We start from the raw sequence: 16,550 nt of genomic DNA, 5'->3' as shown, positions 1-16,550 counted from the left end.
AGATGGTATTAGCATATTTCAGCCTCCTAATGAAATAAGGCCTGAGTCTAATGGAGGCAGGAGAGAGGGGGAAGTAAATTTGTTCTAAGGCCGTCCCAATTTAGTTAAGAAATACAGGGTCTGTCCAGATGGACACTGCAAACATTTATATATATATGTGTGTGTGTGTGTGTGTGTGTGTGTGTGTGTGTGCGCAAATGCACACTCTTTTGTTTTATAGGCAGTTTAACTGTTTGATTGTGATGTTGCCTGTAGCGCGCAGTGAACTATCATTCTGACATGTTCTGTCTCCTCTTCTACAGACTGAGATTGCCAAACGTCTCAATGCAATTCTGGCTCAGATCATGCCGTTCTTGTCACAAGAGGTGAGTGTCACTCCATCCTGCTGCATTTAAAGAGTGAGAATAATGTCATTCACTATGCACAGTAAGTGTACAGGACATTTAGGCAGAGACCCAGTCAATGACAAGGCATCTTAAAGAGTGCAAGACATGCAGTCATTGCATAATTGTAATACAGATTTTAAGCTATTATGTGAACCATTACAGCAAGGGTGTCAAACATACAGTCAGGGGGCCAGAACCGGCCCGCCAAAGGGTCCAATCCGGCCCACTGGATGACTTTACACACCTAATATTAATGCACTTGTGAAGGCTAAGAGGTGTCAGGTGTCAGGAGCAAGTGCAGTGAGTAGCTTTCTTCATGTAAGAACTGCTTTAGAGACTTTTCCACGCTGACCAGAATACAGTTCTCCGAAAAAGCAATGCATACTTATTTGTAAATGTTTTGAAAGGCAGGGAATCATTTAACCTGCTTCCTCAATAGCTTCCACTTTAATTTGGTGTGGTGATGTCAGGATTACTACACTGGAGTGGAAGTGTATAGAAAAATGGACATTTAATGACAGTGAGTAGTAGACCGACTAAATGTGGAAGAAGTGTGATATACTGTTAAAATTGCTCTTATTCTTCTGAATACATCACAGGCTATTTGTCATGTGTTTTGGAAATGGATACGTATTTTTAAAATGTACTTCTTTAAATCAAACGAAAGGGGGAAAATTTGAAGGTGTTTGTTATTTATGCAGTGGTTTCACTGGTCCGGCTCACCTGTGATCAAATTAGACTGTATGTGGTCCATGAACTAAAATGAGTTTGACACCACTGCATTAAAGGGTTATTGATTTAACAATTTTAGCAGCACAACCGCACTGAATCATGTATTTCAGTCCTAAATGAACTTAAAACAGTACATTATTTGAGTCACCTGCCATGACTTCAGAGTGCTGCTCTGCACTGTGACACTGAACATGCAAAGAATATACAAACAAGTGTGCAAATGCTTTTAACAAGTAGGAAACTATAATTGGTTGTGTAGGCCTCCTGACAATAGGTCTCTGTTAAACTGGTTTCTTTTAATTTCTCACAGCACAGCTCTGGGAAAACTGTAAATTCCTACATGGCGTGTGTTAAATTACACCTCAGGGATACACAAACACTGTTGCACCAACTTTGCGCTTCATTGGTCGATATATACTTTATTAAATTTTTAATCCTGATTGATGGATCATTGGGTAATCATAAACCTCCCATGTTCTTATATATTATAATGTACCTACAGCGAGATTCCTTATTATGTACATCAGTGCTGATGATGCAGAGTCTTTTTATGGGACTGTTGTGACTGTGAGTGGGATTAAATTAGTTTTCTGCATTATGAAGCATATTTTCCCCCTTAAACTGAAGTGCCTGTTCGTAGACTCGTGTAGATGTATCATCAGTACAGGTCGACATATCTATTGGTTCCAGTCTTGTGTAATGAATTCTTCTCCATCAGGAATCTAATCCTTGTGTTTGTGTGTCCGGCAGCATCAACAGCAGGTGGCTCAGGCTGTTGAACGGGCCAAGCAGGTGACGATGACTGAGCTAAATGCGATCATCGGGGTACGTGGACTTCCCAATCTGCCTCTGACTGTGTGTATACCCCCTTTTCTTCCTTCATTTGACCCGAGGACAGGGGCAAAACTGCACGCATACAGGAGGGCCGGCACTCCAGTGCAAACACAGAGGCTATTTAAGAGTGCTGCGTTACGCTCACAGGTTTATTTTACCTTTATGTGGTTCAGCTGAAGTGGTGCATGTCAAGGATAACCTGGGAAAGGGTAATAGATTCAGGAGGAAAATAGGGGTGAAAAGGGAGTAAGAGTAGCTTAGTGTATTAATCTGCAAACGTTTTCTTCCTCCAGTCTGTGGCATTTGAACGTTCAGACTGAATACAAACGAGCAGTGCCATGTCCTCCTCACTTGTGCAGACTTGCCCCTGTCTCCAGTGGTTTATTATGTTTTTGTTTAAGTGTGCAATGTTTGCAATGGCGCTGTCAATACGGTCTTCACTGCTGTAATTTCTGTGATCGTTGGTTAACCATGACCTGTCAGCACGCCGGGTGCAGCTCCTAACAGCAGCTGTGGTCCTCAGGCAGAGTCAGAGAACATCTGATACACAGTAACACAGGCCAGGCTCAGATCAGATCGTGGTGTTTCTCAGATTTCACTTTGGCTCCACTTTAGTTTTTGATAAAAGGTTCCGGCCAACAGGCTTAGCCTTACCTCTGACCCAGCAGCAAGAGGAATTAGAGCGGTCAGGCTGGGACAAGCACTGTGATCGCAACAGAGATTAGCAGTGTTGACGAAAGCAGGTACTGAGCGTTTGAGAGGTGTAGTGGATGAAAGATTTAGGCTGCATCCAAACAGTGCTGGCAGGACAGGAAGCAGAGGAGAAGCTACTGTCATTCAAACGTGTTAAATAACAGAACGTACAGAATAAATAACATTTAAGATAGACCTATAATAAATACAATAAACAGTTAAAGTGCATAGCAGTGCATCAACAGCTGCACGCAGTCGCAGAGGTATAAAGTGCAGAGGACAGATTTAAGCCAGAGAGTTCATAAGCCTCATGACTCTGGGATGAAGCTACACTTTAGCCTCATTGTTCGTACTTTGAAGCTGTACAGCCTTCTGCCTGCCTGTGTGAACAGTTCGCACTATATCAATGGCCTGAATGAGCTTCTTTTGTTGTTGCTAGGGCTGCAACTAACGACTGTTTTAATTGATTAATCGATGAATCATTTAGCCGATAAAATGTCAGAATACAACCAAAACTGTACATCATAGCTTCCTAAAGCCCCGGGTGACGTCTTGCTTATTTCGTCTGACCAACAGTCCAAATGTTACATTTATTATCACATAAAGACAAATACATGCGGCAAATCTTCACATCTGAGATGCTAGAATCAAAAGTTTTTCACAATTTTTCATTCTATCAGTGTTAATATTGGATTTTGTTTATGTGTAACCTCCAGTGATTTGGCACCGTTTTGTCACTACTTTATCAAATTTTTGGATATCTTTGTCTTTGAACTACAACTTGAAGACAGTTGTGAATGTTATTTCCCCACTTGGCTGCTTATAATACAGTTTAAAAAATATCACATGTATAGCTGTTTCTCAGTAGGTTTTTAAGATCTAAGAACATTTAGCTTTTAATTTGCTGATATTTTCCCCGATTATATTAAAAGTACATTTTTTTAGTTGAGTCAATTGGTAGCATCTGCAGTGATCTAAACTTTAATAGAGGAAAGAAGTAGACTTCTAAAACCAGTAATTGACCTTTTAATTGTACCCACAACCCTAAACACACACACAGAATCCACTCTGGCCACATCTACTTTTTAGTGATTTGATCCTCCATCTGCTTCTATTTAAAAACTATCAGCCAAGCTGCTTTTTAATAGCCAGCTTGGACGCAGATGGATAGCTGACCCTTTTGATTAGCCCTCTGTAATTAGAGGTTAGTCAGCGGTTAGCTAGTCCCAGTGGTAGAGGGTCAAGTCTAATGAGAGGCAGATATCGAAATTCGATTAAGGTAAATGAGCCAGGAGCACAACCCCCAGTTTTCAAGGTAATTACTTCCTGTTTCCTTTCCTTTCTTTTTTTTCTCCCTTTTTTTAAACCATGTCGGTCAGACAACAGAGTGACCCTGCCGTCATTAAGGGTGGGCACAGGACATGCACACACATGCACACAGAGAGGAAAACAGACTTTAATTATTGGGGCGAAGACATGATGGCAGGTGATCAATCTCCATGTCCCCGCAGTGTGAGTGAGGCGGTGCTGCTGTGGCGTTCTTGTCATTAAAGTTTCACTGATATTCAGAGAGCATCAGACTCTGGCAGCTTCCTGCCGCAGCAAGATCGGTAAAATAGGTTTAAGTCCAGACACACATTCAAACACACACACACACACACTAGATGTTTGCTAGATGTTCAGATAGGTGTTGGTGATGCAATATTTACATTACATTTAAGTCCCCTAAACAACCATCTCCTCTCCTCCTCCTCATTCTGAGTAATTGATTAATTGTAAATTATTAATGGAAAAAAGTGGTCACAGCCCTAATTTGCCATTTTTATGTTTTATAAAAGTTTTAAGTTACATCATCTATCTATAAAAATCCATTTTGAGTTGCCACCAAATTCAAAAGTCAGGCAAGGGTGAGGCAGCTGTCTGTCTGCGGGCACCAGGATGTATGAAACCTGTAAATAGACTCAAAGGTGAGGAAACATTGAGCTGTTCTGCCCAGAGTAAACGTGTGGTTAATATTTAAAACGCTGCTTTTGTAAATACCAACATTGTTTCCATCGTACTAAACTGTATGAAAACACGACTTACCTGTAACCCAGGCGGGCTGCGCCGTGCGAAGGAGACTGGAAAACTGAGACAAAAATGCAAACTAGTCTCCTCCGTCCTACTCTGTGTTTTGCATAAGTTTTGGCTCAAGGCGACACATGATTGAGTTTGATTTGATAAGTGTCAGAGTTGCTGTCTCATTTCCATCTCTCCTACGCTCATTTCCATGATGTCAACACGGGCTGAGATCATGCTTAGATAATGGTTAACGAGTCAGTTACAGGTGTTGCACTGCTTATTACCAACCCTTATTCAAATGTTAATCTGTGGAACACGCAGCGTAAAGTTTTACACTGCCTGGTTTTGTTTTTGCAAACAGTGATCTCCTCTGTGAAACATTTGCATGTTTTATTTGCGTGTGCATATTTAGTTCATTACAGAAGGTCATATTTCCATCTGGTTTGAGTGCGTAGGCTCTCATGAAGTAAGAGTCTCCACAGACACATGGTTTGACTTATCAGCAGCCACACAAGTCTGAGGTTTGTCAGTGTTTAAGGACGATGATGGTACAGGGAGCTATTATGATGTTTTATCTTTGGTTACTCACCATTTTATTTCATGTCATTTTAGCCACAAAACAAGCTTTATGTTGGTGTTGTTTTCAAATACTTTTCAGTAGATTTTTATAACTCGTTGTTTATTTAGATATGAACAAATAAACTTAATTTGATAGCACTTTTCTAAACACAGTTACAAAGTGCTTTATGAGACAAGACACCATCAAGAAAAAAAAACAGCAATAAAAACACTGAACATAGGCGAAGACCAAATAAAACAAAGTGTGTATTAAAAATACGTAAATAATAAGATTGATAAAAGAAGGATAGAAGCTAGACATACAACAGATTTACTGTAAATAAGCCTTACCATAAAAGTGGTTTTGAGGAGTGTTTTTAACAAAGACACTTGAGTTTGCTAACCTAAGTTCCTCAGGTAAGGAGTTCACACAGCTAGCGGAAAATGCCCGGTTTCCTTTTGTAACGAGTCGAGCTGTAGGGACAGTTAGGAGGGTCCTACCTGAGGAGCGCAGGCAGCAGTTGGTCTCATAGGCTCATTCTTTAAAGCAAAAATGTCAAAAATCTGAGCTTCCAGCCTCTTAAAGGCCTCGTGAAAAATTAGAGCGTCTTTAGCTTCTCCACTGTGAAATGGAATATTTGAGCTGTGCACAGTTACAAGAGAGATCATTATCAAATTGTAGGCATTTCATTGGACCAGTAAAATGTGTGTGGGCTTAGAGTTTAACACAATACGGAGCTACAGTTGACTGCTAGCTCTACACATACCTCCCTCACTGTTAGATCAGGAGGATGACGAGGAAGACATGAATGAATGACACCTCTGTTACATTGTTTTGGAAATGAAAACTGATACTCAAACACACGCATCTCGTCCTATATTGCTCTGTTAGCGACTATGACCTATAAATAGTGAAGTGTGGTTTTATATGGTTAGTGTGGCTAGCTAGTTACCATAAGTCTCATTTGATTGGACAAAGGTTTGTTAACGTGGCTGAGTGCAGGAGGAGTCATCAAACATTTGTTTTATCTGGTGTTATTGAAAGAGAAAGGATGGAGAATATGATTTAAAAATACTCTGAGGCTAATTTTTTGACATATTTGGCGTATAACGAGATAAATGATGGATTAACACGGGGACACATGATTAAACCTGGGGAAAATGTAAATGTGAATTTTTGATGTTCGATTCTTTGATAGTAAACTGAATATTTTGGGGTTTTGGACAGTTGCTTGTACAAAACAAGCATTTTGAAAACGTCACTTTGTACTCTGGAACATCTGGACGGATCTCTGACTCTTTAAGGAAGTTGTCTTGTCCTCTGCAGTTTCCTTGTTTGTGTCATTTCTGGCTTAATCACTCCTCCTCCTCTCTCCTTTGCCTCAGCAGCAGCAGCCACCTCATAGCGTCTACCCAGCCTTCATGGTCAGTGTTCATGTTACCAGACGTAGAGAAACAATCTGTCCTTATCAAGTGTTTTGAATTGCTTGCTGGCAGTCTAACATGTGTCTTTGTGAAGGGGAGCTGATGCCTTTTTGGAGATAAAGCATGACATGGGTGTGTTTGGATATTTTTGGCATCCTGTCCTTTGTCCGGGTGTCACAGATTTGACGGCACTTTATTTCTAACCTCAAAAAAACCCCAACGTGCCTCAGTCCTTACTCCAACTCTGAAGTCACTCAGGTCTGTTTTTAGCGTGGGCTGTAGTCTAATCTTTGTCGCAACAACTGAAGAAAATATGATGAGCCACAGAAGCTGTTGTAAAGCACAGGATAAGTAGGTAATGTGGCGATCATTGCCAGACTTATTAAGCCAGTCTGCCAGCTGGTTTGTGCTGGTGCTGTTGACGCTTGTTCCACCTGACAGTACTGTTCTGCAGGGAGCCAGCTTCGCCTAGTTAACTTTAATTGCCTGTTTCCTGTGGAAGTTGCCTGAGCTGCGGCGGCATTTACACATAATGAAAAAAGATAAGTGTGAAAGGAAGCCAGCTCTTTATCCATGAATATTGAATTGGAAGCAATTTATTTTCTGAATTTTTTCCCTCTTTCTCTCCCTCTCCCTCACCGCTCCCCTCCCTCATCTCTCCTCGCTCCTCTCCTCAGCCATAGCTCGTTAATGAGGCTTCTTGATAATGATCCCTGCACGCTTTTCCTCATTAGGCACACTCAATAGGGACGTCCCTGCCTCAATCCCTCGCTCACTCTCTTTCATTCTCTTACTTTCTGATTCTGCCTCTCCCTCCTTTTCTTGCTCTGGCTGCCCTCTTTCTTTCTCTCCTTTTTTTTTTTGCTCGCTTTTCCTTTTTCACAACAAATAGGCTGCTCGGCACACCAGTACAATATCGATTAACAATGCCGCCCCTCAGTTGCTTCAATCCATCGTGCGATTTCAGGTCCAGCCCGACATAATGAGCTGACTGAATAATGGCCAGCTGCGAAATAAACCTTTAAATGTGGTAAGCCACTAGATATACCCTCGTCTACTTTCTCCATTTTATGTAATGAATGTATGGATGAGGCTATTGAAGTTCTATCCAGCAAGCAGAATAGCAATCATGTTTTTTTTGTCTTCTTTGGAGAGGCAGTTGATGGATGTGCTAAGTGTTATTTAACCTTGTTTTAAAGCACTTGCTTCCCTCTTGCCTGAGTGGCTATTTAACTCCTGTCTATCTACTCACTCCTCTCTGGCTGCCTCTCTCACAGACGGCCATGGCCTCTTGGGAAGTGTGTGTGTGTGTGTATGTGTGTGTTCTCCACTGTGTCTGTGCTTAACAGCATTTTGCTGGAGGAGTGGGCATGCTTGCTTGGTTTTTCCAGAGTGTTGAAAGGTTTTGAGGTTTTCAAGTGTAGACCTATTGATTTTTAACTGTCCCAGCTATGATTGAAGCACGGCAGTTTGGGAGAGAGCAAGAAACGTCCTGTATCATTTCGGACGAGCAGAGGTGACATGTTGTTGAGACAAACATAGTTGTTACATGAAGGTCTCATAGTATAAATAAAGAAACCATCAGCAGAAACAACAGTGGAGCAGAATTGTAATAGGTGCAGAGCATGATGTGACAGAGCATCAGGTCTGAGGTGTAAACCTGGAGGCACAGCTCATTCATGTGCAAACCATCAGCACAGAGCTGACTCACACAGAAAATTAATCAACAGCAATTTTCATTTGATTTGTCGAGCATGATCGTCTAATATTCTCTGGTTTGAGCTTCCTAAATGTGATGATTTGCTGCTTTTATTTATGATTTGTAGACATCAGTTTGGGGTCTGGAGAGTCGTGACAAGCAGTTTTTACAGTTTTGTGGCATTTTATCAGGGCTGTACCCGACTCTGATTTGGCTATTTAATAGGGATATTCAATTATTTGTTCCCTTTTTTTACCATATAGAGTTTGAGAGTTTGAATGGACGTTGAGTTTGACAGTGACCGTCACATAATACATTAAACCAGCTAAGTTATCCCTCAAGTTAATGCATGCTAACTGCGTTAAAGATGGTAAACGCTAAAGCTAAAATGTGCAAGAATTATTATAGAAATTAAAACCAAAGACTGCAATAAGTTCCTGTGAGCTGTAAATTCATCACTTCTAAGCAGAAGGCAGGGGGTAATGTCATCTTGGAGCCTGACCAATTAAAGCCTCTCTTCCTCCAGGCAGCTGCCTCCATCTCACTAGTGTTGGGAAGGTTACTTTTGAACTGTAATACATCACGGATTACTAGTTACCCTGTAAAAAAAAATTAACAAGTAATATAAATATTGTCATTATTTTATGACAGAATAATGTAACTTACTGCATTTGATTACGTGCGGAAATGCAAAGAAACAGAATGAACGTTTTATTCTACAAATAAACTTTTATCCAAAAAAATATTCGGATGTTTTAGGATTTGAGATCACCAACATTTTGATGAGTACCTATATATGAGTTGCATATTTTTCCTCAGTAACTGTAACTGATTACAGTTCAATTTATGTTTTGTAATTTAATTACATGTAACTAGTTACTCCCCAACTCTGCGTCTCACTCAGAATAGTCTCGGTCACCATGGGTCTGTGTCTGCAGCTGCCTGAACTAGAGAGTAGTGTGAGAGTGAGGAACGCTCACTCTGCAGCTAAATCTGGGGACCAAAGCGACCCCTGAAAGTTCACTTCAACCTAACAAAAACAAAACAAACAAAAAAAGCTTGACTTGAAGAATCTCAGTCGACTGAGGGGTCTCTGACTGATGATTCAAATCTTAGCCTAAGAGGGGCAGCCCTACATGTCTAAGCAATTAATGATAAATCGTCAAGATAAAAATAACTGTTATTTGTTGCTCTTCTTTGCACTGTGGTTTCACATTATTTTATTAATGCATAATTAATGTTATGAATCAGCCAGAATGGGTTTTAAGTTGGTAAAATGTGGAGCATTGCTGCCTCATGACTCAAACATAGTCTATTTTGGGAACATACTGCGCAGCCAAATGCTGCAGACCTTGAGAACGGGAGATAAAATAATAATTAATGTAATGAATGTACTCTGTTTCAGTTATCTAACACTTTGAACCAGACGATAACCGTACTGTACATCCACAGCTATGAACAGAATCAGTTTTTCCCCTCAGACAGTGAATGAGCTGGATCAGCATGTTGGCAGTCGCTGTCAGTCTGCTATTAGGCATAAACGGTTTGGCCTTGAACTAAATGTTGTCAAAGCCAGCTCTAATGCATGAGTAGATTGCGGTCATTCATGGATTCACTTCCCAGCCGACCCACTTGTCCTCTGTCTTGTCTCTGTGCATTTGTTTACAGCAGCAGCAGCTTCAGGCTCAGCACCTCTCTCACGCAGCCCACGGCCCGCCGGTCCAGCTGCCCCCCCACCCCTCAGGCCTGCAGCCACCCGGCATCCCGCCTGTGACGGGCGCTGGCTCCGGCCTGCTGGCTCTGGGTGCTCTTGGCAGCCAGGCCCACCTGCCTGTAAAGGATGAGAAGAACCACCATGACCTGGAGCACAGAGGTGAGGGGCACAGCCTGCCACACACACACACACACACACACACAGAGCATGTTAGTACTGACTGGCCAAGAACTGGTTTTATCAGTCAGGTACATTTGTCAGAGAAAACATGTCACTGTATGATTTTATCTAAGTGTTTATGTACAGAATGATTGTGAGAAAATATTTATACAGGTTTTAGTAACATTTTTGGGCTTACCTCTGATACTTTATGACATTAAAATAAAACAATAGGAGACATTAACAACTGTGTAGAGGCTAAACATTTTTGAAGAACAGACAATAAACAAAATATTGTAGAAATATTTGTGCCAGCTGGCCGACATTGTCCTCATTAAGGGCTCATAGCTGATTCATAAAGCATCAGTTAATGATTTATTAAGCATTAATAAAGCCATTAGCTACAATTTAAAAACCCTTTATATGAAGCAGCTCATCAGAAAGTGCAATCAAAATGAACTATGCAGAGTTGTAGACATCAGACTGATGTTTAAGCTGAGTAATAATTGTGTTACTGATGGAGTACTGTGTTCTGTTGACGCCCATAATAATTTGTGTTTTGCTTCTCTCTCTCCTGGCCCCTCATCTTTTCACTCGCCCCTGGCCAATCCTCTGAAAGAACGCGAGTCGAGCACGGTACGTTGACTCTCCATCTCCTGTGTGTCTCTTGACTTTGCCAGTCTCTGGCTCACTGTGTTTGGTGATTAGGTGTGCTTTACGTAGACTTAAGCCCACTGTTCAATAGAGATTCGTGCTCTCTGTGTAAGAACACACACATTTTTTGTACTCGGGGGGGGGGGGTGACTGAAATCAAATAATGAAGTCTGGCCAAATAAGCCAGTGCCATCTAATCCAGGTGGAAAATGACTCCAATCACTGAGCGAGGATTAGCAGTCAGGTACCTCCTTTAATTTCAGCACAATTAAAAGCGACTTTGACTCTCTCTCTTCTCCCCTCACCACTTTAGAGGACTCACTGTTTCATGGGTCCAGTCGTCAGCTTCATTTATCCTCCCTTCTCCTTTTCTTTTACACGTTTTATTTTCTGCTCTCTCTTCTTCTTATCTCACTCATTTACTTCTTTCCACCACTTCTTCTCTCCCCTCTGTCTCTCCCTATCTCTGTCCCTTCTCATGTTAAAGTCCTTGTTTATTGGACTGGCTTAAAGCTCTCAGTTAGCTGGAGCGTAACGCTCTGTTGGATCTGCTTGGCCAGATTGAGTTCCCATTGACTGGCCATCCTGAATGGACCCACTCATGTCTGAAGGGAACCCAAACTCTTTCCCCGTCTCGTATGGTGACGAGCGGCTGCCAGTAGTGCCTTACCTGATCTCCATGCCACCCTCCCCCCTCTCTCCTTTCCACTGCACACACACGCAGAGTCTTCCTGTCCTGTTGTCTCAGGTCATCTGATACCAGAGTTGGAGGCGACTGCAGGGTTATTGAGTCTAAGCAATCCTTTAAAGGTCACAGGCTCACAGACAGACAGGCTGTAATGCTGTAGGAGATTTTTGTCTGTCAGGCGGCATCTTCACACCGAGCCAGACTAAAACTCTCCGTGTGGCTTTCTTTTCCACAACAGTAGCTGAACAAATTTCCATATTTTGACCTGAGAAGGAGGGATGTGGAGCTGGCAGTCAGTGTGTGTGTATGTGCCATTAACTGCCCAACCGCAGTGTTTTTTTATCGTCACACTCCACTCTCCTCGGCTCTGGAGGACTCTTTTTTTAAAGCCGTCCTTTCACTCAAACTTTTACCTTTCTCTGCTGCTCGTCTTCGCAGCCAAGAAGCCAGACATCTTCCTTCTCCCTCTTTCACCATATCTGTCTGTTTCCGATGAAGGCAGGGATTTGTTGAGCTGCCTGACAGTGTCGGCTGGCCGCAGGGATTGCTCGCCTTCACCCCTCCCCCTCCCTGCTTGCCTGTCGGCGTGTTTGGCAGTGCCACCCCGCCACACCAGTGCCCAGACTACAAAAACCCCGTTTGCAGCTTCTGAGAGAGTGCCAGCCTGTCCGGGCATTCCCAGTAGTGGGGAGAACTCATTGCCACACTGCTACGCTCTCATTGCTTGCCAAGTTCCTTTCCTGTTTTGCTCTCTTGTCTTTCTTCCTCTTTTTTTTCTTATTTTCTCACTTTGCCTCTTTCATGGCTCTTTTCTCTGCTGGCAACACCCTCTTTGTGTCTTCACATTGCACTCTTGTCCATGTTCCTTCAATGGCCTCTTTCTTTCCTTCCTCTTTTTTATTCTGGTTGATTTTCATGAACTTTGCCGTCATTTTCTGCTGTTTAGTAACCGACCTGCCACACACACACACACACACTCACGCTGAGGGACTCTCCAGCAGTCATTAACGTTGGTGTTATAGTTTCACAGTCAGAGATTTTGGTCAGTCTTGTTTTTATTTACATGTACTTGCATGTCACAGACAGACAGTCAGGAATGTAAGCTGTGTTTGCTTTGAATTGTTAATGTTACTTCAAGCGTGTCTCTGACCAGGTCACTGTGAGGGTCTACAAGAGGATTAGATGTCAGGTTGTGTGTGTGCGTGTGTACATATACCAAACAGTCCACGCTGCACTCTGCTCTCACCTCACATTTTCTCTCTCCACCCTCTCCTCAATCTGTCGTACGCATCACCTTGCTTGTGAGTCCATGCTTTTGTCTTCCAGAGGCGTTCTGTGGGTTTGCTCAGCCGCCTCGTCTGTTTCCTCCTTGCTCCACTGCCTTGGCAGCAGCGGCAGCAGGGCTAAGCTGTCCCAGAATCCTCTTCTGCACCTTCTATCCCAAATCAGTCCAGGAGCATTGTGTGTTTTAGCTTTACAGTCAATATTGTCACTGCTCTGACAAAGAGAAAGGCACTAGAGCCATGCCTGAACTTAAACGCACCATTTGGTTGTTTCTGGCTTTTCTGGTTTCTGAGGGTTTGTCGCTTGCTGGATTTAAGCCTCAAAACACTCACTTGACTGAGGGGCAAATGCTGACAGGGCAGGGCTTACTGTTTTTTTGGCACTTAAATCTTGAACTTAATGTAATGTATTTGAAAGAGTCACGCAGTTTGTTACCCCATATCAAGTCAAGATGGGTTCAGATGGAGCAAGATGACATTTATAGTACTGGCAGGACTCACCTCCTCAAGTATTCACGCTGAAGCTGCAAATCTACAAGATGCAACACATAGTAGTGTTCATAGGAAACATATCTATATTCCTCAGCATATTATGGGATTATTGACAGGTTTTTATGAGGGTGCTAAGAGTCAGAGGTGTAGCACTCAGAGGGAACTGATTTGGTCTGGCTGCATATTGTTTCTGGCAGAATAACTCGGTGTCGCCATCAGACAGCCTGCGGGCGGCAAGTGAGAAGCACCGCGGCTCTTCAGATTACAGCCTCGACTCCAAGAAACGCAAAGTGGACGACAAAGACAGCATGAGCCGATATGTGAGTGTTCATTGGCTTTATTATTTGCGTTATTGTGTTTATAGCTCTCCTACTCTCGCTGTCGGGGTCCTGAGCTTGTTTCTGCTTTTATTTTAACTTTGATCATCTCAGTGTTCACTACATTAGGCTGCTCTTAAAAATGTTACACGTCAGGGCCTAAGTCAAGCAGAAGCAAACCAAATATAACAGGAAAACTATTTAATAACCAGTTTATTATCATTTTATTATATAACCACCAGTTTGACGATGCTTTTTTGGGTCTGTAAATTCATAATAATTTCCTAGAGTGTCCTTGAAAGGATTTTGTAATTTGGCTCCAATTAAAGTTAAAATAGAGACAACTGTTACACTTCCAATTAATTAAATCCAATTAAATGCTAAGCTAGTGTATGTCTTTTAGTCAGTACACAAAACATCTGCACTTTACCTACAAATGAGTATAAAGTGAAACATGCATGGAGTGTCTTATAATAAATTAATATGAATTTACTTGAGCTCAAATGAAGGAGTTCCTTCAGAAAAAAAACAGGAATATTTTTACTATCTTCTTAAAAAAATATTTCTGTCCACACTTAAGCGCAAAACCGACTCCAAACGCTTACCGGCATTAGCTGTCTTCAGCTGTCTCCCCTTGTCATGAAGGTGGTAAAGCATACAGGCTATTGTAACCTCTTTGAAAACACCTACTGGAGATCATCACAGTTGATTTCTGTTGATTAGCAGGATGAAGAAGCTCACTCAAAGATATGAGTGATGCTGTGGACATGCTTAACTTTTCTTTCATTCCTCCTCAACAACAATCCCACTCTGGAAAGTGTCCCACTATCTGCTGGTTTTATTGGGTCTGTTTCTGGCATATGCGCATTACACAAAGCAACAATGAGCATGTGCAAATTGAGATGATGTCATAGTTACCCAAATGCTTAATTTTACATGTCCACACAAATAAACCTGCACCTTAGAAGGTTAGCCTCTTAAAAAAACCTCCATTTCAGTGACCTTAAACTCTGTATGAGAGGCCAAAATGTAGAGGAAAATATCTGTTAAAAAAAAAACAAAAAAAACCTGTGTTGACAGGGCCCAAAATCACAGCCTCAGAACCGTGTGTCCATTTACCTATAACTAGATCTTCCCAGGAGACTTTCAAGAATTATTAGGAAATAATGGACCTTATAAAATGAAGCATCACCCAGTCTGATTTCATACGTTTACACAGCATCATAAGCAAAAAACAAAGAAATGCTAATAACAGGTTACAAAGTCCATAAATCTGGTTTGTCATGTTGATCTAAATGTCAACCAAACTGGACTGCACTGGTTTTTGCTGACTGTCCTGTCAGTGGTCTCCCAGTAATGTGAAGCCTGTCACTCCTTTGTTTCAGGACAGTGACGGAGACAAAAGTGACGACCTGGTGGTGGATGTTTCCAACGAGGTAAGACTCATTTGAACCGAGCTGCTCCGCCACATTCCTCAGTGTAAACGCTGCACAGAAACTAAATACAGCGCTCTTTTGTCATCCGTCTGTAGAAGCCTCAACACCTTTCACAGTGTTGCCAAAAAGTCTGTCATAATATTGGTTGTGTGTGCCATGAGTGTGTGCTCACTTGCTGTATTTCTTTTGCCGTTCATGCAGAACGTAATACAAAGAATACAAAGAGAAAAGGGAGTTACAGGTGAATGACAAGTGCGTGTATGTGTGTGAGGGAGAGAAGTAGCACGCACGAGTATATTTATCTGTGTTTGCACATGAGGCCCCAGTTTGTTTGACCTACATGTACATGCCAGTGGCTTTCCTCCGGTCTGTTTGCTCAGTCTCACTCTCTGTCTGTCTCGTTTAACTCCGTAGGATCCAGCCACCCCTCGAGTCAGCCCCGCTCACTCACCTCCAGAAAACGGCCTGGATAAATCAAGGGTCCTGAAGAAGGATGCTGCCCCCAACAGCCCCGCCTCCGTTGCCTCCTCGGGCAGCACACCATCCTCCAAAGCAAAGGACCACGCCCATGTGAGTGTGTGGGATGCTCTGAAAGACTAGAGAGAAGATGAAATAAGGCGGTTACAGTGGAGGGGGGGAACTGATAGACTAAAGGGCATTTGTCAAGTGAAGTGGGTGTCTGTGTGAAGGACTAATACGCAGGAGGCTTAGCAGTTGGCTGCTACGAGGGGCTTGAAGATGCACTCTCAGGAAATCAAACCCTGTGGCTCACTCCTCTCAATCTCCTTTATGGCTTACCCAATAAATGGTCATTTCTTCCTCGGCCCGAGGCTGTAAATAACCCAGAGACACAGCAGCAAGGGAACTGCTGTCTCCCTCTTTTTCTTGCTCCGTCTCATCTTCTCCCCCATTTCCTCTTCACACTGAAGCTCTGGCTAACCAGGCTAAAACAATCTCCCTGCATCGGTTTTACATAAACCATTTCACTGTGGATTAGGATAGATTTATAGTCCACATCACTACCCTCCACCTCCCGTTACACCCAGCTTCTCTCCGTCCCTCATTAGTGTGTGTCACCAGGCTAAAGCCCCCCCACTCCTCTGAGCTCCATCTGCAAAGGAAGGCAGAGATGGATTAATTATGAGAGAAGTGTTTGGGCCACCATCTTACTTGTCTAGCCGCTCTTAACAAGCTTGACTTCTAAGCAAAGGTTTATGCCCCTAACACACACACAGACACACACCGTGGCTGTAATGAAGTGTCAGTGTTAGATTGGATTACCTTGAGCCGTCCACTCAGATTGTCACTCTGGATTTCCCTGCTCGTGGGGGTATTTTTTGACTCACTGTGGTTTATTTTTTTTAACTCTGCTGTGTTTGTGGCAGAGGGCGAGAGTCAGTGAACTCACAACTTTGGTTA

At 42.5% G+C, this 16,550-nt stretch overlaps 1 protein-coding gene across 10 annotated transcripts in view; it reads left to right on the top strand.

Moving 5' to 3' along the window:
* The window catches only part of tle3b (TLE family member 3, transcriptional corepressor b), a 37,328-nt gene that overhangs the window by 12,024 nt on the left and 8,754 nt on the right, over positions 1-16,550 (top strand). Inside the window, exons 6-13 of one of the 10 annotated variants that reach the window (XM_078174149.1) lie at positions 303-365; positions 1,869-1,943; positions 6,654-6,689; positions 10,057-10,262; positions 10,840-10,897; positions 13,576-13,698; positions 15,081-15,131; positions 15,546-15,701. In XM_078174149.1, coding sequence (XP_078030275.1) covers positions 303-365; positions 1,869-1,943; positions 6,654-6,689; positions 10,057-10,262; positions 10,840-10,897; positions 13,576-13,698; positions 15,081-15,131; positions 15,546-15,701 — 768 coding nt within the window. Of the gene's footprint in view, positions 1-302; positions 366-1,868; positions 1,974-6,653; positions 6,690-10,056; positions 10,263-10,839; positions 10,898-13,575; positions 13,699-15,080; positions 15,132-15,545; positions 15,702-16,550 lie in introns of all 10 variants that reach the window. The other 9 variants (XM_078174155.1, XM_078174145.1, XM_078174158.1 and 6 more) reach the window with 9 other exon arrangements.

Source organism: Epinephelus lanceolatus, chromosome 2, assembly GCF_041903045.1.
Source record: "Epinephelus lanceolatus isolate andai-2023 chromosome 2, ASM4190304v1, whole genome shotgun sequence".
Lineage (NCBI taxonomy): Eukaryota > Metazoa > Chordata > Actinopteri > Perciformes > Serranidae > Epinephelus > Epinephelus lanceolatus.
This window is presented reverse-complemented; position numbering and strand designations above follow the sequence as displayed.